We start from the raw sequence: 22,106 nt of genomic DNA, 5'->3' as shown, positions 1-22,106 counted from the left end.
CTTATAGCTCAGTTAGATGTTGGCAGGTACGATGTTGTGGGCATCACAGAGTTTGATCAGCAACACTGCTAGGAAGCCATCACCCCACCAGGACCATTAACTGAAGCTGGATGCAACCATCGCAAGAACTTTATGGAGAAGGGTCACATTACTTGGCATAGCAGAGTTATTAGTTGAAATGTGTGAAAAGCCCGCGAATAATTTGTTTTTAAGATTATCCTGCAACAACAACTGATGACATGCTTATGTTAAGTGATGGAACATCATGACTTTTATGAAAATCTTTCACTTGAACGTTGTACATTACATACTTTTGACATTTTTCACACAGTACATTCTGAAGTGACAAAACAGCTGATTATTCTGGAGCTGACAGTGCCCTGGGAAGAGGGCATGGAAGAAGCTAATGAGAGGAAACACGCAGAGTACCAGGAGCTGGTGGAGATGTGCCGGGACAGAGGCTGGAAGACACGCTATGAACCCGTAGAGGTGGGATGTAGAGGCTTTGCAGGTCGCTCACTCTGCAAAGTCCTCAACCAGGTGGGCATTACGGAGCTGGCAAAGAAGAGGGCCATTCAATCTGCAAGAGAAGCCGCAGAGAAAGCCACTAGGTGGCTTTGGATTAAGAGGGCTGATCAGTGGGCGGTTGCTGCTGGGAGGCAAGTCGGGGCCTGGTCAACCCCCAGCTGGGTCGCCTGGGCGAGGGTATCTGATGTTGTGAGACCCAAAACACCCGATGACCCCAGGGCGGCACGGTGGCGCAGCGGTAGAGTTGCTGCCTTACAGCGAATGCAGCGCCGGAGACTCAGGTTCAATCCTGACTACGGGCGCCGTCTGTACGGAGTTTGCACGTTCTCCCCGTGACCTGCGTGGGTTTTCTCCGAGATCTTCGGTTTCCTCCTGCGCTCCAAAGACGTACAGGTATGTAGGATAATTGACCGGGTAAATGTAAAAATTGTCCCTAGTGTGTGTAGGATAGAGTTAATATGCGGGGATCGCTGGGCGGCGCGGACTCGGTGGGCCGAAGGGCCTGTTTCCGCGCTGTATCTCTAAATCTAAAAAATCTAAGTCACATCACTGAGGATGCATCCCAGCGCATCCAGGAGATGTATCTTTCATATTGAATTATTTAAAAAAACTACAATACAAAATCAATCATTATCCACAAAGCCCGCCGAGTGTCGTACAAATGGAAGTGTGACACTCCTTATTCAAGTGCATTAAATGCAAAGATAATGAGATAGAGAGACAACCGTCTACAAAATAAATTCTGTCTGTTCAGGCATGAACAGTAAAGTCTGGCCTGCACTTTTATATTAGCCAAAATGAACATTAACCCGTCAGTTATCTGATGCCCCTCTGGAAAGCAAGAGTTCCACCAAAATAAAAGTGGTAGGGAATTAGGCCAAGAAGATTTCAAGATCAATTTATTGTCACATGTACCAATTAAGTAAGGTACAGTGAAATTTGAGTGACCATACAGCCATACTAAGTGAAAAGTGACAAGACACACAGCCACATAAAATAACATTTGACATAAACATCCACTGGCTTTACATCCTTCCAAGAATGAGTTTAAACAGGAACCGAGGGAAAGCATATAAAATTCTTAAGAGGATTGGACAGGGTAAATGCAGGAAAAATGTTCCCCATGTTGGGGGAGTCCAGAACCACGGGTCACAGTTTAGGAATAAGGCCATTGAAGACTGAGATGAGGAACAATCCTTTTCACCCAGAGAGTTGTGAATCTGTGGAATTCTCTGCCACAGAAGGCAGTGGAGGCCAATTCACCGGATTTTTTTAAAGAGAGAGTTACTGTAGATTTAGCTCTGAGGGCTAAGGGAATCAAGGGATATGGGGAAAAAGCCGGAGCGGGGTACTGATTGTGGATGATCAGCCATGATCATATTGAATGTCGGAGCTGGCTTGAAGTGCCGAATGGCCTACTCCTGCACCTATTGTCTATGTTTCTATGTGCTGGGTCCTGTCCACAGCTTTTCCATTAGTGACAACAATGACCAGACATGTAAAGCCAGAGCAATAAGTTTAAAAGTAACCAACCACTCCATTCATTAAATGTTCTTTTTTGCAAACCCTCGCAGGGTTTTGGAAAATAGACAATAGACAATAGGTGCAGGAGGAGGCCATTCGGCCCTTTGAGCCAGCACCACCATTCAATGTGATCATGGCTGATCATTCACAAACAGTACCCCGTTCCTGCCCTCTCCCCATACCCCCTGACTCCACTATCATTAAGAGCTCTATCTAGCTCTCTCTTGAAAGTATCCAGAGAATTGGCCTCCACTGCCTTCTGAGGCAGAATATTCCACAGATTCACAGCTCTCTGAGTGAAAAAGTTTTTCCTCATCTCCGTTCTAAATGGCCTGCCCCTTATTCTTAAACTGTAGCCCCTGGTTCTGGACTCCCCCAACATTGGGAACATGTTTCCTGCCTCTAACGTGTCCAATCCCTTAATAATCTTATACGTTTCGATAAGATTCCCTCTCATCCTTCTATAATCCAGTGTATACAAGCCCAGTCGCTCCAGTCTTTCAACATACGACAGTCCCGCCATTTCGGGAATTAACCTAGTAAACCTACGCTGCACGCCCTCAATAGCTAAGAGAAGGTGCACTTAAATGCAGAAAACATACACATTAATAAACACTAAAATTAAAATTTAAGGTTCTCGAGCTTGATCTCACCTTCAGAACGTTATCTACTGATATGTATGTATCCCAGAACTTGTTGTACATTGCCGGTTTGCATGAAAAGGAGCTTTCAAACTGGAATAAGAAATGGAATAAAAATTTCTGTTAGAATGAATTTGCTGTTAAAAAATGCTCTTGAAACTGTAGATAGTCTACCAGCTGCATACCTTGTCTCTGGACCATTGTATTGTGTGTTCAATCAAAGCTGGGAACGATTTCAATGTACAAAACGGGATTTCTTCTTCAGGAGGATCTCGCTGTACAAAACCAACAGAGAGTTAGCAAAATGTCAAAACATGTATAGGTTTAATAACTGATAACATTCACACACAATTCATTTCAAATATTTATACCACCAATCTATAGACAATAGACAATAGGTGCAGGAGGAGGCCATTCAGCCCTTCGAGCCAGCACCGCCATTCAATGTGATCATGGCTGATCATTCTCAATCAGTACCCCCTTCCTGCCTTCTCCCCATACCCCCTGACTCCGCCATCCTTAAGAGCTCTATCTAGCTCTCTCTTGAATGCATTCAGAGAATTGGCCTCCACTGCCTTCTGAGGCAGAGAATTCCACTCTCTGACTGAAAAAGTTTTTCCTCATCTCAGTTCTAAATGGCCTACCCCTTATTCTTAAACTGTGGCCCCTTGTTCTGGACTCCCCCAACATTGGGAACATGTTTCCTGCCTCTAACGTGTCCAACCCCTTAATAATCTTATACGTTTCGATAAGATCTCCTCTCATCCTTCTAAATTCCAGTGTATACAAGCCTAGTCGCTCCGGTCTTTCAACATATGACAGTCCCGCCATTCCGGGAATTAACCTAGTAAACCTACACTGCACGCCCTCAATAGCAAAAATATCCTTCCTCAAATTTGGAAACCAAAACTGCACACAGTACTCCAGATGCGGTCTCACTAGGGCCCTGTACAACTGCAGAAGGACCTCTTTGCTCCTATACTCATCTTTATTTTCTGCTTGTAGAGAATACAGAAATACCAACAATCAACATTATACCACTTAAATTAATTTAACCTGCTGAGCCTTACCTAGTTTGTGCTACCTTGAATCGCCATCTGTCCTGGGCTAATTTTCGCTACCTATTTTCTTTCCTTCACTGACTTTCTCAAAATGTTAAGACTTGTTATCGTAATATTAAAAGCTGTGCCTTAATCATTTAATTAAAATATGATGTTTAATGTTAACAAGGGCAAGGTCATGGAGTGTGGAAGGCAAGACACACACAGTGAATGGTGGGGCACTCAGGAGTTTTGGTGAACAGAGGGAACCTGGGATTCAGGTCCACAAATCTTCTCTCCTGAGATGCTGCCTGACCTACTGAGTTACTCCAGCATTTTGTGAATAAATACCTTTGATTTGTACCAGCATCTGCAGTTATTTTCTTATACTCAGAAGAGCCTGGTGAACTATACTTACCCTTGTCAGCTATAGTATCTATAGTATCTATATACTAAAACTCTCGTTTGTTTGTTTATTTGTGATCGAGCTACAGCCAAAACGGTACACGATAGCGCGACAATTTTAGGCCCACCTTACTCACCGTCATCACTTTAATGGTAAAGCAAGTTGTTTTATTGAAATCGGTGTTATATTTTTTAAGTCATTCACATTTTAAAGTTTAAATCTATCTCCTAGGGAGGGAGGAGGGAGGGAGGGAGGGGGGAGGAAGGTGGATAAGAGGGGTTGAGGGGGATGTTGAGGGGGATGGAGAGGGGGAAGGGGAAGTGGAGAGGGGGGGGGGGAGGGGGGAAGGGGTAGGGGACGGAGGGGGGAAGGAGAGGGTGCTGCACCAATGCAGGAGAGGTTTGGAACCAACGGGTCCACTTGGCCTAGTAGAATATAAGATGGAGGACATCATGTTACAAATTAGTCAGTGCCATACATCACAAAACAGGTCTTTGGGCACAGCTCGTCCATACTAACCAAGGTGCCCCTTCTAAGCTAGTCCCATTTGTCCACATTGGCCCATATCCCTCCAAATCTTTCCTATCCATACACGTGTCATGGGATCTTTTAAATACTGTTATAGTGTCTGCCTCAACTACCTCCAATGGCAGTTCGTTCCTTATAAGCACCACCTTCAGTGAAAGGATTGCCTTGCAAACAGGGATGTAAAGCTGAGGCTTTATAAGGCACTGGTCAAATCTCATTTGCAGCTTTGCGCCCCATATCTGAGGAAGGATGTGCTGACATTGGAGAGGGTCCAGAGGTGGTTTACGAAAATGATCTCACGAAAGATTGGGTTAACATATGATGAGCGTTTGATGACACTGGGCTTGTGCTCACTGGAGTTTAGAAGGATAAGGGGGGGAAACTCCCTGAAACTTACTGAATAATGAAAGGCCTGTGGATAGAGTTGATGTGGACAGGATGTTTCCAATAGTGGGAGTCTAGGACCAGAGGCCATAGCTTCAGAATAAACGGACGTACCTTTAGAAAGGAAATGAGGAGGAATTTCTTTAGTCAGAGGGTGGTGAATCTGTGGAATTCATTGCCAGAGACTGCTATGGAGGTTAAGTTATTGGGTATTTTTAAGGTAGACACAAAATACTGGTGGGTACTGATTGAGAATGATCAGCCATGATCACATTGAATGGCGGTGCTGGCTCGAAGGGCCGAATGGCCTCCTCCTGCACCTATTGTCTATTGTCTAAAATACTGGAGTAACTCAGTAGGCAGCATCCCTGGAGAGTAGGAACGGGTGACATTTCTGGTCGAAACCCTTCTTTTTTTAAGGAGCAGTTTGACAGTTTCTTGATTAGTAAGGGTGTCAGGGGTTATGGGGAGAAGGCAGGAGAATGGGGATGAGAGGGAAAGATAGACCAGGCACAATTGAATGGTGGAGTAGATTTCATGAGTCAACTAGCCTAATTCTGCACCTAACTTATGAACTTATATGCTTTCCTAGTGATCGTCCATCAACTTTTGGCATGTATCTTAGGTGTGACAACTTCACTATAACTTCTGCATACACCGATCAGCCAAACTATTATGACCACTGACAGGCGAAGTGAATTACATTGATTACCTTGTTAGAATGGCACCTGTCAAGGGGTGAGATATATTAGGCAGCAAGTGAACAGTCAGTTCTTGAAGTAGATGTGTTGGATACAAGAGAAATGGGCAGGAGTAAAGTCCCGAGCGACTTTGACAAGGGACAAATTGTTATGGCCAGACGACTGGGTCAGAGCATCTTTGAAAGGGCAAGGCTTGTGGGGTGCTCCTGGTCAGCAGTGGTGAGTACCTACCGACAGTGGTCCGAGGAGGGACAAACCACAAACCGGCGACAGGGTGTTGGGCGCCCAAGGCTCATCGATGCGCGAGGGCAACAAAGGCTATCCCGTCTGGTCCGAACCGACAGAAGGTCGACTGTGGCACAAGTCACAGAAAATTTGAATGGTGGTCACGGGAGGAATGTGTCACAATACACAGTGCATCGCACCCTGCTGTGTACGGGGCTGCACACGGAGGACCAACAGCATACTAGGCAGGTGGTCATAATGTTCTGGCTCATCAGGTCATAATGTTTTGGCTGATCGGTGTATGTGCATATGCTTTTTCTCCAGCACCAAATTGGAGCCAGAATTCTTGCCCACTACCGTTTCTTTCATGGGCTGAGTACTGCCCAACCTTGACAACAAGTATCAGTGAGATACTTCATAACTACGCCCAACGGAAGATACAAAATATGAATGTTAGTTGAACATACAGATGAAATATACTGGTACATAATCTATAAACTAAAACTCTTTGTTTGTTTGTTTGTTTGTTCCTGAACTACAGCCAAAACGGTACACGATAGCACGACAATTTTAGGCCCACCTTACTCACCGTCGTCCCTTTGGTGCTAACGGAAGAAGTTTTGTTGAAATCGGTGTTATATTTTTAAAGTTTAAATCTATCTCCTAGGGATGGAGGGAGGGGGATGTAGTGCGGGGGGGGGGGGGGGGAGATGGGGGATGGGAGGGGGAGGGAGGGAGGGGGAGAGGTTGAGGGGGAAGAAGGGGGAGGGAGTGGGGGGTAGGAGAGGGTGCTGCACCAATTCAGGAGAGGTTTGGGCCCAACGGGTCCACTTGGTCTAGTTGTGGAGAGAGTGTCCAGCTTCAAGTTCCTGGGCACTCACATTTCGGAGGACCTAACATGGTCCAATAACACTGCTGCGCTGGACAAGAAGGCACAACAAAGACTGTTCTACTTAAGAACACTGAAAAAGTCTGGTCTACCCCAACAGCTGCTGACGACCTTCTACCGCTGCACCATAGAGAGCATCCTAACGCATGGCATCCCTGTGTGGTACCTCAGCTGCACGGAGGCAGAAAGGAAAGCTCTACAGCGGGTAGTCCATAGAGCTCAGAGGGCCATCGGAACACAGCTACCAGACTTGGAGGGCATCTACAACACACGATGCCTCAGAAAAGCCACCAGCATCCACAAAGACTCTTCACACCCCTGCAACAGTCTGTTCGAACTCCTTCCATCGGGCAGACGATACAAGGCCTTCTATGCCCGCACCTCCAGACTCAAGAACAGCTTCATCCCCAGGGCCATAGCTGCTATGAACCGGTCCTGCTGAGCCGGATGGCCACAACGCATAGATCAACTTGCACTTTACCCTGTCCAAAACTGTTACAACTGTTTCGTTTCGTTGGGTTGCTGCTGTCTAAATTACCTAAATTATTGCATCGTATGGGAGGCGCATTCCCAATCTCGTTGTACCCCTGGGTACAATGACAATAAAGATATATTGTATTGTATTGTATTGTAAAGAATTAAATGGAGCAACCCAATGTTGAAGACCACAATATTTTTCATGGTATTATATGACCTGATAAACCAGTTATGAATTATACTTTAAATCTGACTTTTCTGAAGCAGACTCTATTACCTGCAGTTAAGTATCCTGAAACTCTTAAAAAAACAGATCTAAATTAAAATTTGGCCTGTCAGCTTATCATAGTCAGCAGAAGCAGCTTTACGGCTCTTAAATCTAGCAAGTAAATGTCAGGATATTTGCGTTGACTACCCTATCGATGTGTATACGCTTGGACAGAAAACTTGTTTTCAATTAGGTGCCATAAATAGTTGATCAGCCAAACTCAAGTATGAACAAGAGCTCAGTCAGCGAGACAGTGAGAAGACTTTACTTTTAAACACCGTTTCAAGTAAAGCCAGATAGATGTGTAGGGAAAAAACCCCTGCAGATGCTGGTTTAAATCGAAGGTAGACACAAAATGCTGGAGTTACTCAGCAGGTCAGGCAGCATCTCAGGAGAGAAGGAATGGGTGACGTTTCGGGTCGAGACCCAAAATGTCACCCGTTCCTTCTCTCCTGAGATGCTGCCTGACCCGCTGAGTTACTCCAGCATTTTGTGTCTAAAGCCAAATAGATATTAGATAAAGATGAGGAGAATTGGTATGACATGAGTATTAAGTATTTTAAGTGTTTTTTCTTGATTGGGGGAATGGGCATTATCTAACTTTAAATAGTTCTATTGACGATACATCTGGGGAAATGAACTATACATTTTCCTCCACGACATTTTCCTCGTTGCCACAGGAGGCTGTGGAGGCCGAGTCAATGGATATTTTTAAAGCAGAGATAGATAGATTTTTGATTAGTGCTAGTGTCAGGGGTTATGGGGAGAAGGCAGGAGAATGGGGTTAGGAGGGGGGAGAGATAGATCAGCCACTATTGAATGGTGGAGTAGTGGATGATGGACCGAATGGCCTAATTCTGCTCCTATCTCTGAAGAGCATCCACAATTTACCCTCTTGCACATCTTGGCATAATTATTTCTTCAGTTTTCGCCAATTTGGCCGAGTAGAAGCATGAATGGGACAATTTTGCCGCTCAGTAATAGTCCACTTACATGGCTGTTGTACGACTCTGTCAGCTTTGGCACGACGATCTCCGTGTGTCCTTTTGTACCCATAGTTCCAGAATCCAGAAGAGGACGTTGATTTGATACACATCGACTGAAAATGAAAGATAAGAGACAATTGTTCAGCGAAGTAAGCAATCACTCCAAACGATACAGAATTATACAAATGACAATGAATCCATATGAGGGAAACAAATTGTGCAACAGATGAGATTTACATATAAGCTGGTGCTACATATATCAAAACATTTGACACAAATGTTAAGGTTTCAAGCAAAAAGTAAACTGCTGGTGGAACTCAGCGGGTCATCTGTGGAGACAAAAGGACGGTTGACGTTTTGAGTCAAAAAACTCAGAATGACACAAATGTCAAAGGTTTCATAATTGCTGACTGTGATTGTCTGTCAAAAAACAATATAATGACAGAGAAACACTTTGGTTGTTCTCCTAGATGGATGCGCCAAAGGATTTTCACAGAAAATATAATAAAAATGCAGTTTAAAGAATATGGAATTTCGTCGAGTTTAGAGTTAATCATCGATTAAGAACTTTAGGGAGAGTCATAAAGCGTGGAAACAGGCCCTTCAGCCCAAATTGCACATGCCGACCAACATGTCTCATCTACACTAGTCCCACCTGTTTGCATTTGGCCCATATCCCGCCAAACCTGTCCTATCCATGTACCGGTCTAATTGTTTCTTAAATGTTGCAATAGTCCCTGCCTCAACTACATCCTCTGGCAGCTCGTTTCATACACCCACCACCCTTTCTGTGACAAAGTTACCCCACAGATTCCTATTAAATCTTTTCCCCTTCACCTTAAACCTATGTGATCTAGTTTTTGATTCTCCCACTCTGAGCAAGTGACTCTGTGTGTCTACCCGATCTATTCCTCTCATGATTTTATACACCTCAAAAAGATCAGTCCTCATCCTCCTGCGCTCCAAGGAATAGAGTCCCAGCCTGCTCAACCTCTCCCTGTAGCTCAGGCCCTCGAGTCCTGGCAACTTCATCGTAAATCTTCTGTCCCCTTTCCAGCTTGACACCATCTTTCCTATAACATGACATGACAATGACTGCATAATTCAAGGCAACTTGATTATCAGTATACCAATGACAGAGTTATCACCAAAGATACTAGAGGAGCAAGATGGACCACTCCGTTGAAATCGCCTACACTGAAGTGTAATACGCCATTTTAGTAAGCAAAACCTGCCGTTCATTTTGCCTCTCGCAGTGTAATCAGTGTTTTGGAGGAACAGTATGTGTGATGATACCTGTCGCGGCCAGCTTCTCGTCTATCTCAATTAGCTCCCAGTTTTAAACAAGACTGGGTATCCAGGGACTCCCAAGGTCGTTGCTACGCTGTCCGCATTCCAAGCTCTTGATGGTTCGAAAACAGCCTTTGTTTTCCCATACAGTAAAAACAATTTAAAGCGGACTACGATTTCTGCAGATTTTTCCCACAGTCAGTTTTCAAGAGCTAATTCTCTTCCATAATTATTAGAGACAGATATAACGCATCTGCTTTTGGCAATGAATCTCTCACTGGTCAGGAAGCTCTCGTAGCCTTCGCCTTCTGCGAAGACAAGCTTTCAGAACTTTCTAAAAAGTCAATTCCAATAAATCGTTCCAGCTTAGGCAGATTTCACGATGAATCACTCCAGTTCAGATAAGACCTTACACTTCGTCTCTAGTGAAGGCAAGTTCTCTGAACTTTCCGAAGGAGTGGATTCAAGCTGATTGCTTCAGCTAAGATGGAATTTTACGCGATGTAGCAGCCAGCTTCTCGTCTATCTCAATTAGCTCCCAAGCTGCCACTTGCATAGACCGGGTCAGCGATAAGCGTAATAACTCGAACAACTAATAACAGAGATCCTCCCAGACGTTTAATAGTTAGTCTTCTTTATTTGAAGGTGCAATAAACATATTGGCATATCTCTTGTCATCGACTGGTTATTAATTGCTAGGTAAAATTCCATATCTTACCACAGTCTATGCGATCGTTACGAATTGCCAGATATAACTTCGACAGTTTGTATTAATCTTCTAGTTAATAAAACTTACAGGCGATTACATCATGGCTGATAAATCTTTTGGCGGAGCTTCTAGCTGACCCTCTGTCAGCACCTCCCAGCTCACCCACTATGCCCGCACGTACCCAACTGCCCGTACTCTGGCTCCGTTCTATAGTGTCCAAACTACAGCAGAATACAAGGTAGCGATATTAATAAGCAAAAATAACTAATAACTGCAAAATGGCTCCTACAATACCATTAAAATGCAGAATATATCTCATCTATCAATTCACAGATTCTTGTTTTTTTTCTTTTTAAGTGTTTCTGCAAGTTTCTGCCTACTAAAATGGCGCCATGACCTACTACGGTTTTTAGGGTCGAGTGGTCTATCTTGTTCCTCTAGTATCTTTGGGCATCATTGAGCATCAACCTTTATCTCTGTCAACAAACAGCATTTATGTTTCTACATCACCTGTCGACGTATCTCCTCGATTCCACGTTATCCAATGCAGTGACCACAATATCTACTTGGGTATAAAAGTTATCATTGTAAATGTTCTCAGTGGATGGACACACTTTGTTCAGGTGAGAGTCTATTTTCATCTGGGGATTGATCGTCAAGGTGGCTGCTGCAGCTGTGTAACTCTTTGGTTTCTGATATAGAAAAATAAAAAATATAAATTACTGCTGAGGAAAACATGGAATACATCAAATGAACTATGAGGCTCCAATCACTTCACAAAGCTCAACTGTAAAGCCAGTAGAGAAAGAATATCAACAGTTCACTTGCACCTGACATTTACCAGGGTCAGGATAATTGTCTTGTCATAGTCACACAGCACAGAAGGAAGCCTCAACCAAGCTAGCCACAATTGTCCACATTTGGCTCATATCCCTCTAGCCTTTCCTATGCATTTACCTATCCAAATGCCTTTTAAATGTTATTGTGTATGTCTCATCAATTTCCTCGTCCATATACCCACGACCCCCAGTGTGAAAAGTTGTTCCTAATGTTCCTATTAAATTTTACCCCGATCATCTTAAACCTGTGTCCTTTAGTTCTTGATTGACCTTCAATGGTAAAAAGAGATTTTCTGTAGTCACCCTATCTCTGCTCTTTCTAATTTTATCACCTCAATGAGGTTACCTGTCAGACCACTGCACTCCAAGGAATAAAGTCCACGACTGACTAACCTCACCTTAGGTTCTGACAACATCCTCGTAAATCTGTTCTGCATTTTTCCAGCTTAATAGTAGCTTTCCTGTGGCAGAGTGACAAACGTCCAGACTGAATTTCCTCACGGATCAAGGTCAGTGTGCCAAAAGCCTTCTACACCACCCAAACTGTCTGTCATGCCACTTTGCAGGGCAGAGGGGGGCAGGGGAGAGGGGGGGGGGGGGGGGGGGGGAGGGGTGGAGGGGGTGAGAGGGAGGGGAGGGGGGAAGAGAGGTTACCAATGCAGTTGTACAGGGCCCTAGTGAGATCGCACCTGGAGTTTTGGTCTCCAAATTTGAGGAAGGATATTCTTGCTATTGAGGGCGTGCAGCGTAGGTTTACTAGGTTAATTCCCAGAATGGCGGGACTGTCATATGTTGAAAGACTGGAGCGGCTAGGCTTGTATACACTGGAATTTAAAAGGATGAGAGGGGATCTTATCGAAACGTATAAGATTATTAAGGGGTTGGACACGTTAGAGGCAGGAAAGATGTTCCCAATGTTGGGGAGTACAGAACCAGGGGCCACAGTTTAAGAATAAGGGGTAGGCCATTTAGAACGGAGATGAGGAAAAACTTTTTCAGTCAGAGCGTTGTAAATCTGTGGAATTCACTGCCTCAGAAGGCAGTGGAGGCCAATTCTCTGAATGCTTTCAAGAGAGAGCTAGATAGAGCTCTTAAGGATAGCGGAGTCAGGGGGTATGGGGAGAAAGCAGGAACGGGGTACTGATTGAGAATGATCAGCCATGATCACATTGAATGGTGGTGCTGGCTCAAAGGGCCGAATGGCCTCCTCCTGCACCTATTGTCTATTGAGAGGTTTGGGCCCAACGGGTCCACTTGGTCCAGTTGAGTGTAAACGTTGGGATGTTATGTTCTAATTGTACAAGATGTTAGTGAGGTCACATTTGGAGTATTATGGTCACTTTGGTCACCCTGCTAGAGGAAGGATATCATTAAGCTGTAGTGTGCAGAGAATATGTATGAGGATGTTTTGAGGATGTTGGCCTGAGCTATAGGGAGAAGTTGGGCCGGAGAGGGCTTTATTTCTTGGAGCGCAGGAGGCCGAGGGGAGATCTTATAGAGGTGTACGCGATCATGAGGGCAATAGATCGGGTGAATGCACAGAGTCTTTTAACCACAGTAGTGGAATCAAGCACCAAAGAACATAGAATGGCCAAATGCAGTGTGATGAGTATAGATGCAGTTGGCACGGACAAGTTGGGTCAAAGGGCCTGTTTCCGTGCTGTATGACTATGACATTTCCCAAGTCAGGCAGATGATGCATTAGGTAGATGCAACGCATTCTTTATCATACCTGTATGTGCTGTGGTCTGAAGAGAAATTGTCTGTTTAAATTCGATTTTTCAATTAAGTCAGGGTCAGTGATGGTAATCTGCAAGGGATCATACCATAGGTTAGTTTGACAGCTGGAAACTTGACATTACACACGCATTTGATTAAATTAAATTCCTCACCCACTCTCACCCCCCCCCCCCCCCCCCCCCCACCCACACTCTGTAGCTGGCACTGCCAATGAGAATCCTTTAAAGCCAACCATCACGCGAGAACAGATTACCCACATCTAAGCCACCTGGTTACAAAAGGAAAATATTTTTGCTTCAATTTTGTTGTCTGCTTTAAACACAATTGAAATATCATGCAAGCAACAAACAGTTCTTAAATCTAAAATAAGTCACATGTTTAGTCACAACTAGGCAATTATATGGACATCAAATTTAAAGAGACAAAGTGAAATGCATAATCGAGGTAGAGTCTCAAGGGAATGTTAAACCCCACCACATGGCTATTAGTCAGGTTGAGAGACAGGGCATTTTACAGCAGACAAGGTGAAAGGAAAGAAAAGACAGATATGTAACATAGTAGTAGAGCAGCTGATTACGTTCCCAATGCATCGGCCTTAAGTAGAGTGGTAATACACAAGTTGTTTAAGATTGGCCTGCTCTCTGGTCATCATCCCAATAGATCAGCCAGGAAACTATATTTCAGACCACAACTGTCACCGCATGTACAAGTGATCTTTTGCTTCATAGTGGGTACCACGACTTATAGGGTTGCCAACTGTCCCGTATTAGCCGGGACATCCTGTACTTTGGGCTAAATTGGTTTGTCTCGTACAGGTCCGCCGTTGTCCCTTTTAAGGCCCTGACGGCACTGCAGGCCCGGACGGACACTGTAGACCCGGACAGACACTGCAGGCCCAGACGGACACTGCAGGCCCGGACGGACAATTTTTACATTTACCCAGTCAATTAACCTACAAACCTGTAGGTCTTTGGAGTGTGGGAGGAAACCGAAGATCTTCGGAGAAAACCCACGCAGGTCACGGGGAGAAAGTACAAACTCCGTACAGACGGCGCCCGTAGTCAGGATCGAACCTGAGTCTCCGGCGCTGCATTCGCTGTAAGGCAGCAACTCTACCGCTGCGCCAGCGTGCCATGAGCTGCCAGAGGAGGTAGTTGAGGCAGCGACTATAGCAACATTTAAAATACATTTGGACAGGAACATGGATAGGAAAGGTTTGGAAGAATGTGGTCCAAATGTTGGCAGGTGGGAGTCGTAGGGATGAAGCATCTTGGTCGGCACAGGCAAGTTGGGCCACAGGGCCTGTTTCTATGGTGTGTGGCTCTATGACTCTATAAGGTCAGGCAGCATCTCAGGAGAAGGAATGGGTGACGTTTCGGGTCGAGACCCTTCTTCAGACTGAAGAAGGGTCTCGACCCGAAACGTCACCCATTCCTTCTCTCCTGAGACGCTGCCTAACCTGCTGAGTTACTCCAGCATTTTGTGAATAAATACCTTCGATTTGCACCAGCATCTGCAGTTATTTTCTTACACTATGACTCTATAAAGTCACGAGACAAACAGAACGGAAACTCGTCCTTTAGCCTACCGCATTGATGCAAGACATCAAATACCTAAATGTCATTTACATCTGTGCTGATCCTTAATAGAATTCATCCTTAATTGCAAACTTACCATTCCCTGTTCAGAGCCAGTGGCAATCCCAAGCAGAGCAAAGTTTTTAAGCATTTCGCAACCAATTGCACCACATCCAACCTATAAAAGTAAAAGTCGTAGTGCATTTAAACGAAAACCAAAATCTTAAATGGCTACAAGCTTTACAAATAATATACAAAAAGAACAGGCACATTTGAATTTCCATTCAATAGACAATAGACAATAGTCAACAGGTGCAGGAGTAGGCCATTCAGCCCTTCGAGCCAGCACCACCATTCAATATGATCATGGCTGGTCATTCTCAATCAGTACCCCGTTCCTGCCTTCTCCCCATACCCCCTGACTCCGCTATCCTTAAGAGCTCTATCTAGCTCTCTCTTGAATGCATTCGGAGAACTGGCCTCCACTGCCTTCTGAGGCAGAGAATTCCACAGATTCACAACTTTCTGACTGAAAAAGTTTTTCCTCATCTCCGTTCTAAATGGCCTACCCCTTATTCTTAAACTGTGGCCCCTGGTTCAGCATCCTGCAAAACTCAGAGTAAAAGGTCCAAGATAAAAGGCGTATTGTTGTCCATAGACGTCCTTTGCACGCACAGTAACTACAACATGGCGTTTAAATACTGGATGATTGGAATTTTTTACGTCATTATTGCACCATCGTTCCTACAACTGTGCGAGGATACCTTTGGCTTTTAGCATGGCGTTGAATTGAAAGACGTCTGGTCAGCTCTAACATTCCCTCAAACACATGCACACAGCTGATTAGAATGAAGTAACACATGTTGGCTGTACTTCCACGAATAGAAAAGGAGCTTTACGAAATTGTTTAGGTACACATCAGAATATAACTTGATTGAAATGAATTCAGAGACCATTGGATTTTGATGCTGGTCTCAAATCAGGTCAGATGGTTAGGTAGCACAAGAACATAGTTCAAACATATGTAGTTTAAAAAATTTAGCCCAGGTATATTGGCAGTGCACAAAAATAGGTATAATCTAAGTAGCAGAAGGATTGGGTTTTTTTACTGAAAATTAACACTCCATGATTACCAACTGCAAGGGAATTTTTTTTAATATATTCGTTACTAGATAGAGCTCTTAAGGAGCTAGATAGAGCTCTTAAGGATAGCGGAGTCAGGGGGTATGGGGAGAAGGCAGGAACGGGGTACTGATTGGGAGTGATCAGCCATGATCACATTGAATGGCGGTGCTGGCTCGAAGGGCCGAATGGCCTCCTCCTGCGTCTATTGTCTATTGTTACTCTTGAAGGCAGGAACTTAAGCCAAAACCTTCATAAATGCTGTAAATGTGCAATATTTTCACAGTTCTGACAAAGATGTGTTGCCTTAGAACAAAAGAAATAAAGTCAGAAGCAGGTCATTCAGGCCCCCCCCCCCTCCCCCTCCCCCTCCCCCTCCCCACCATCCACATATCCATGGCACCATTCACAAAGGTGGTCTTTACCTCAGCGCCAACATTCAGTTGTCAGCCCATATCCCGTGAATCGCTTATCAGCCAAAGAGCTATTGATACCCATTTTGAATTTAGTCGTCTTGGATAACTAATTCAAACGATTGACTACCCTAAGGGTGACAAAACTCTCATCTTCAGAACATAAAACATGAGGACTGAGAAACTTGGCCAGTAGATGGAGCTCTAGGGGCTAGTGGAATCGAGGGATATGGGCACAGGTTACTGATTGTGGATGATCAGTCATGATCACATTGAATAGCAGTGCTGGCTCGAAGGGTTGAATGGCCTCCTCCTGCACCCATTTTCTATGTTTCCATGTTCCTATGTCAATGGAAGTATCTAGACAGCAGTCAGTACTGTGGTCGAAGAGGTGCTGAAGGTCCTGACGCGCATGAAGGCAGACTAATCTCCCAGGCCAGATCAGATAGATGCAGGGAACACTGCGGGAAGCGAGAGAGGAAATTGAAGGTGCCCTGTCTGAGATTTTTGAGTCGTCATTAAATACAGGCGGGGTGCTGGAAAACTGGAGGGTGGCAAATGTTGTACCTCTGTTCAAGAACAGCTGCAGGGTGGGAACAAGAAGCCAGTGAGCAGGTCTGTGCTGGGGAATTTACTGGAGTGTACATATTACAGACAGCTCTACAGACTTTCTCAGCAGACAAGCGACACAGTGGAGCAGCGGGAGATTTGCTATCTTACAGCATCAGGGACCGACCGGGGTTCAATCCTGACCACGGGTGCTGACCGCACCACTGTGCCCGTACTTTCTCATTGTGAACACGTGGGTTTTCTCCGGGTGCTTCGGTTTCCTCAAACGTTCCAAAGGTGTGCAGGTTTGTAGGTTAACTGGCTTCTGTAAATTATCCCTAGTGTGTTGGATGTGAAACTAGAACAACTGGTGTATGGGTCATGTTTGGTCGGGGCGAACTCAGTGGACTGAAGAGCCTGTTTCCACGTTGTATCTCTCAACTAACACTAAAGTAAGTTCAGTGGACAACCAAGCAGATAACTGATATTTTCCTTAAAAATCCACAACACTGTTAGTGCAAATTAACGTCTCTTCTCTCGAGCGTTGAATGATGTTTATAAAAAAAATACTTACTATGAAAACATTAAGGTTCCTGAGTTTATGACAGATAGATTCTCCAACACATGCACGCAGAGCATCATAGCGATCTCCTCTGTATGAAAGCACAGATTAATTATAATAGCCATTACAGAATCATGGACATATATGTCAATGTGACTTGAAGTTAAAGGTTCAAAGGGCATTTTATTGTCACGTTTACCAATTAAGGTACGGTCGCTTCGTCCCTTCATTCTTTGTTCTTCATTCTTTCTCTGTTTTTTGTGCAGATGCTCCCCACCTTACAATGCTTCGACTTACGATATTTTGACTTTGCGCAGGTGCAAAGGGCAGCGACCCATAGCTTGCTTCTGGCCACGTGATCACATGTATTCAATGCATTTCGACTTACGATAATTTTGGTTTCCGGTGGGTTTCTCAGAACGTGACCCCATCGTAAGTTGGGGAGCACCCGTGTGTGTTAAATGTATGTTTTAGTGTTCTTTAGCTTGCTTTATGTGGGGGGGGGGTTGGGGGAAACTTTTTCAAATCTCTTACCTCGACGGAGATGCGATTTTTTTCCCCGTATCGTATCTCCGTCCGCACTGCGGCCTAACATCGAGGAGTTGTCGGTCGTTGCTGGAGACCGACTTTGGGAGCTCCAACCGCGGGGAGCCTCCAGGACTTATCATCGTGGAGCTTGCGGTCCCTGGTTAGAGACCGACTTCGGGAGCTCCAAGCCACAGGAGCTTCGACCGCCCGACAGGTGGGCTTCGATCTCCCCGACGCAGGAGCTTCGATCAGCCCGATGCAGGGGCTTCGATCGCCCAGAATGCAGATGGTTTGACCGTCCCGACCGCGGGAGAATAAAGAGGAAGCAGATTGGACTTTATTGCCTTCCATCACAGTGAGGAATGTGGGGAATCTGCTGTGGTGGATGTTTTGTTAACTTTTATGCAGCTGTGTGTCTTGTTGCTTTTGTTTAGTATGGCTATATGCTAATTGGAGTTTCACTGTACCTTAATTGGTACACGTGACAATAAACTGACCTTTGAACCTTTGATACTCGAGTTAGAGAAATCAATAGTCACACCACTGCCCAAGCGAAATATGAGGTGCTGTTCCTGCAATTTGCGTTGGGCCTCACTCTGACAATGGAGGAGGCCGAGGACAGAAAGGTCAGTGTGGGAATGGGTAGGGGAAGTGAAGTGTTTGTCAACTGGGAGATCAGGTAGGTCGAGGCGGACTGAGCAAAGGTGTTCAGCGAAACGATCGCCCAGGCTAACTGGCTAAATGCCAATTGGAGGAACAGCATCTCATATTTCGCTTGGGCAGCTTTCAACCCAGTGGCATGAATCTTTGATTTCTCTAACTTCAAGTAACCCTTGCATCCCCTCTCTCTCCATCCTTCCCCCACCCAAGTCGTACCAGCCTCAAAGTAGTTTTGCTGAGTCTCATTGCCTGTAAGTCGTTTTCACCCAGCTAACAATGGCCTGTTTGCGTTATCATCCAGATTGCCTGACTACAGTGGCCGGTAAGATTTTAAAGTTCATTATTAAGGATGAGGTTTAAGCAAACTTAGATGCATATGATGAAATCGGCCAAAGTCAGCATGGCTTTCTGAAGCCTAGGCTTCAGAAAGCCATGGTTTTCTGAAGCCAGACAAATCTGTTGGAATTCTTGGTGGAAGTAAATAGCAGGTTAGACAAAGGAGAGTCAGTGGATGTTGTTTACCTAGATTTTCAGAAGGCTTTTGATAAAAGTGCCACACACGAGGTTGCAAAACAAGGTGAGAATCCATGGTTTGAAAGTGAAGATGCTTGCATGGATGGACGATTGACTGAATGCCAGAAGGCAAACAGTGGAAAGTTGGCTGCCAGTGACTAGCAGTGTTCTGCAGGGGTCGGTGTTGGGTCTTCTTTTTCCATCTATACACTAAAGAGGAGGGGCAGGGGGGGGGGAGGAGAGGGTGCTGCACCAATGCAGGAGAGGATTGGGCCCAAAGGGTCCACTTGGTCTAGTGTTGTATATTAATGATATGGATGATGGAATTGATGGCTTTGTGGCCAATTTTGTGGATGATAGGAAGATAGGTGGAGGGGCAGGTAGGTTGAAACTTACCGAATGGTGAAAGGCCTGGATAGAATGAACGTGGAGAGGATATTTACACAGGTGGAAGGGTCTAGGACCAGAAGCATTAGAATAAAAGGATGTAGGAGGAATTTCAAAAGGAAAAGGACGAAGGATGTAGGCGGAATTTCAAAAGGAGAGGAGGAGGAATTTCTTATTCAGAGGGTGATGAATCTGTGGAATTCATTGCCACAGACGGCTATGGAGGTCAGGTTAATTAACATTTCTGAAGCTGAGATTGACAGATTCTTGATTTGTAAGGGTGTCAGGGGTTACGGGGAGAAGGCAGGAGAATGTGGTTGAGAGGGCAAGCTGGATCAACCATGATTGAATGGCGGGGTAGACTTGATGGGCCGAATGGCCTAATTCTGCTCCTATCACTTATGAACATTCCACTGCCCCAACTGTCATTTTCACTGCACGAAGACTAAAGAGAAAAAAAGACCTAACCTTATCTTATCTTTTACCTCCACACAGCCTCTTCGCTGAAACCTTTCCAGTCAAAACCTCGGCATTCAGACCTCCCAACATTGGATTTTACAAATTCATAATTTTGATGTTCAAAATTCAGAATTTTACATCACCATTTTCTCAAGGGAACTTTGGAACGGGAAATAAATATTGGTTTTACCTACAATGGCCACGCTCTCTGTAATACAACAAATATCATCTGCACACTGAGTAGGAAGGAACTGCAGATTCTGGTATAACCCAAAGATAGACACATAATTGCTGGAGTAACTCAGCGGGACCGGCAGCATCTCTGGAGAGAAGGAACGGGCGACGTTTTGGGTCGAGTCTCAACCCGAAACGTCACCGATTCCTTCTCTCCAGAGATGCTGCCTGTCCTGCTGAGTTACTCCAGCATTTCGTGTCATCTGCACACTTCCAGCTTTCAGTCGCACCTGCGAATTGGCTTAAAACCATTTCCAAGTAAGGGTTGGATCTGTAATTCCCAAAAACACATTTATCGTGAATTTACCAATCCATCAATTCTACATACAAGTACAAACAGAAGGGTCTCGACCCGAAACGTCACCCATCCTTTCTCTCCCGAGATGCTGCCTGACCCGCTGAGTTACTCCAGCATTTTGTGAAACAAGTACAAACTGATGTGTGACACCTACCGCGGTTGGAACTGATCGCTGTTCGTGCTGTCCAGAGTCTGAAATATCTCCATTACATCAAAATATAGCTGAAAAAACAAGATAAAGTTAACAGTTCGTAAATCAATAAACTCCGTTGAAATGTTTTTGTTTTTTTTAAAGTAACCAGTGAAAAACTAACCCACTGCTGAAGAGGAGAAAATTTTCCTGTCAGGGCTTTCAAGACTTCCTGACTAACGATTCCGCCAAACGCAGCATTAAGAGGGGGCAGACATCCTCTTGCTGTCCACGACAGACACTTAATGACAGCATGATTAACTGTAGTCTGCAAGTAAATGCAAGTAAAACGTTCATTATTGCCCGACACTTCCAGTAAATGCCAAGACTGCCTCGCTCTCTGCAGCTGCTGCCAAACATGATGACAATTTAGGGATGACCGGAACTGCAGACGCTGGTTTACAAATATAGCTAAGCACAAAAGTGTTGGAGTAACTCAGCAGGTCAGGCAACATCTCTGGACAAACATGGACAGGCTGAAGCAGGGTCCCTCCCACCCTGAAACGTCATCTATCCGTGTTCTCCAGAGATGCTGCCTGACCCGCTGAGTTACTCCAGCACTCTGTGAAACGTCACCTATCCATGTTCTCCAGAGATGCTGCCTGACCCGCTGAGTTACTCCAGCACTCTGTGAAACGTCACCTATCCATGTTCTCCACAGATGCTACCTGACCCGCTGAGTTACTCCAGCACTCTGTGAAACGTCACCTATCCATGTTCTCCAGAGATGCTGCCTGACCCGCTGAGTTACTCCAGCACTCTGTGAAACGTCACCTATCCATGTTCTCCAGAGATGCTGCCTGACCCGCTGAGTTACTCCAGCGCTTTGAGTCTTTATGTTGACAATTTAATTCTCTTTCTAGTTCAGAAGTCACTGAAATCTATCTACGCATCTAACAGATACCGTAAGATTCGTGATCGCTTTGTCAAAATTGCAAAGAGGACTGGGCTGTGGACAGTGTCTATGTGGGCTCCCGCAAAGCTTCATACATGGTCCCGCACGGTGGGCTGGTCTGGAAAGGTTAAATCAAAGATTAAATCAAATGGAATCCAGGGTGAGCCAGTAATTGGATTCAAATTGACTTGGAGGAAGGAAACAGAGAAAGCATGTGGAGCTTTCTTTTTCCCCCGATTGGAGACCTATGAGGATTGGTGTCGCAGGGCTCGTGCTCAGTCCACTGTTGTTCGTTATCTACGTTAACACTTGGGGTGACAGTGTAGTTAACATTGTTAGTGGATGGAAAAACATCCAAGCTCACAACGGGATCTAGGTCAGTTGGGAAGGTATCTCAACGCACAGCTGGTGAGTGGTGGTATCACAAAATCCTTGGAGGTATCACAAAATGCTGGAGTAACTCAAGGTCCAGTTCCCAGTTCTCCCACTATCTTCTATGTTCTATCACTGTATAGTATTTTGGTAAATGCACTTTGGATTATTT

At 44.9% G+C, this 22,106-nt stretch overlaps 1 protein-coding gene across 1 annotated transcript in view; it reads right to left on the bottom strand.

Annotated features, from left to right (window-relative positions):
* The window catches only part of uba6 (ubiquitin like modifier activating enzyme 6), a 148,186-nt gene that overhangs the window by 51,301 nt on the left and 74,779 nt on the right, over nt 1-22,106 (bottom strand). Inside the window, exons 14-22 of the mRNA XM_078431305.1 lie at nt 20,792-20,935; nt 20,632-20,699; nt 17,411-17,489; nt 14,850-14,930; nt 13,168-13,245; nt 11,107-11,288; nt 8,605-8,710; nt 2,879-2,968; nt 2,706-2,786 (exon numbers count right to left, since the gene is read on the bottom strand). Coding sequence (XP_078287431.1) covers nt 2,706-2,786; nt 2,879-2,968; nt 8,605-8,710; nt 11,107-11,288; nt 13,168-13,245; nt 14,850-14,930; nt 17,411-17,489; nt 20,632-20,699; nt 20,792-20,935 — 909 coding nt within the window. The remainder of the gene's footprint in view (nt 1-2,705; nt 2,787-2,878; nt 2,969-8,604; nt 8,711-11,106; nt 11,289-13,167; nt 13,246-14,849; nt 14,931-17,410; nt 17,490-20,631; nt 20,700-20,791; nt 20,936-22,106) is intronic.

This window comes from Rhinoraja longicauda, chromosome 3 (genome assembly GCF_053455715.1).
Source record: "Rhinoraja longicauda isolate Sanriku21f chromosome 3, sRhiLon1.1, whole genome shotgun sequence".
In the NCBI taxonomy this organism is placed as follows: Eukaryota; Metazoa; Chordata; class Chondrichthyes; order Rajiformes; family Arhynchobatidae; genus Rhinoraja; species Rhinoraja longicauda.
Note: the sequence above shows the minus strand (reverse complement) of the source record. Positions and strands in the feature narration are given on the sequence as shown.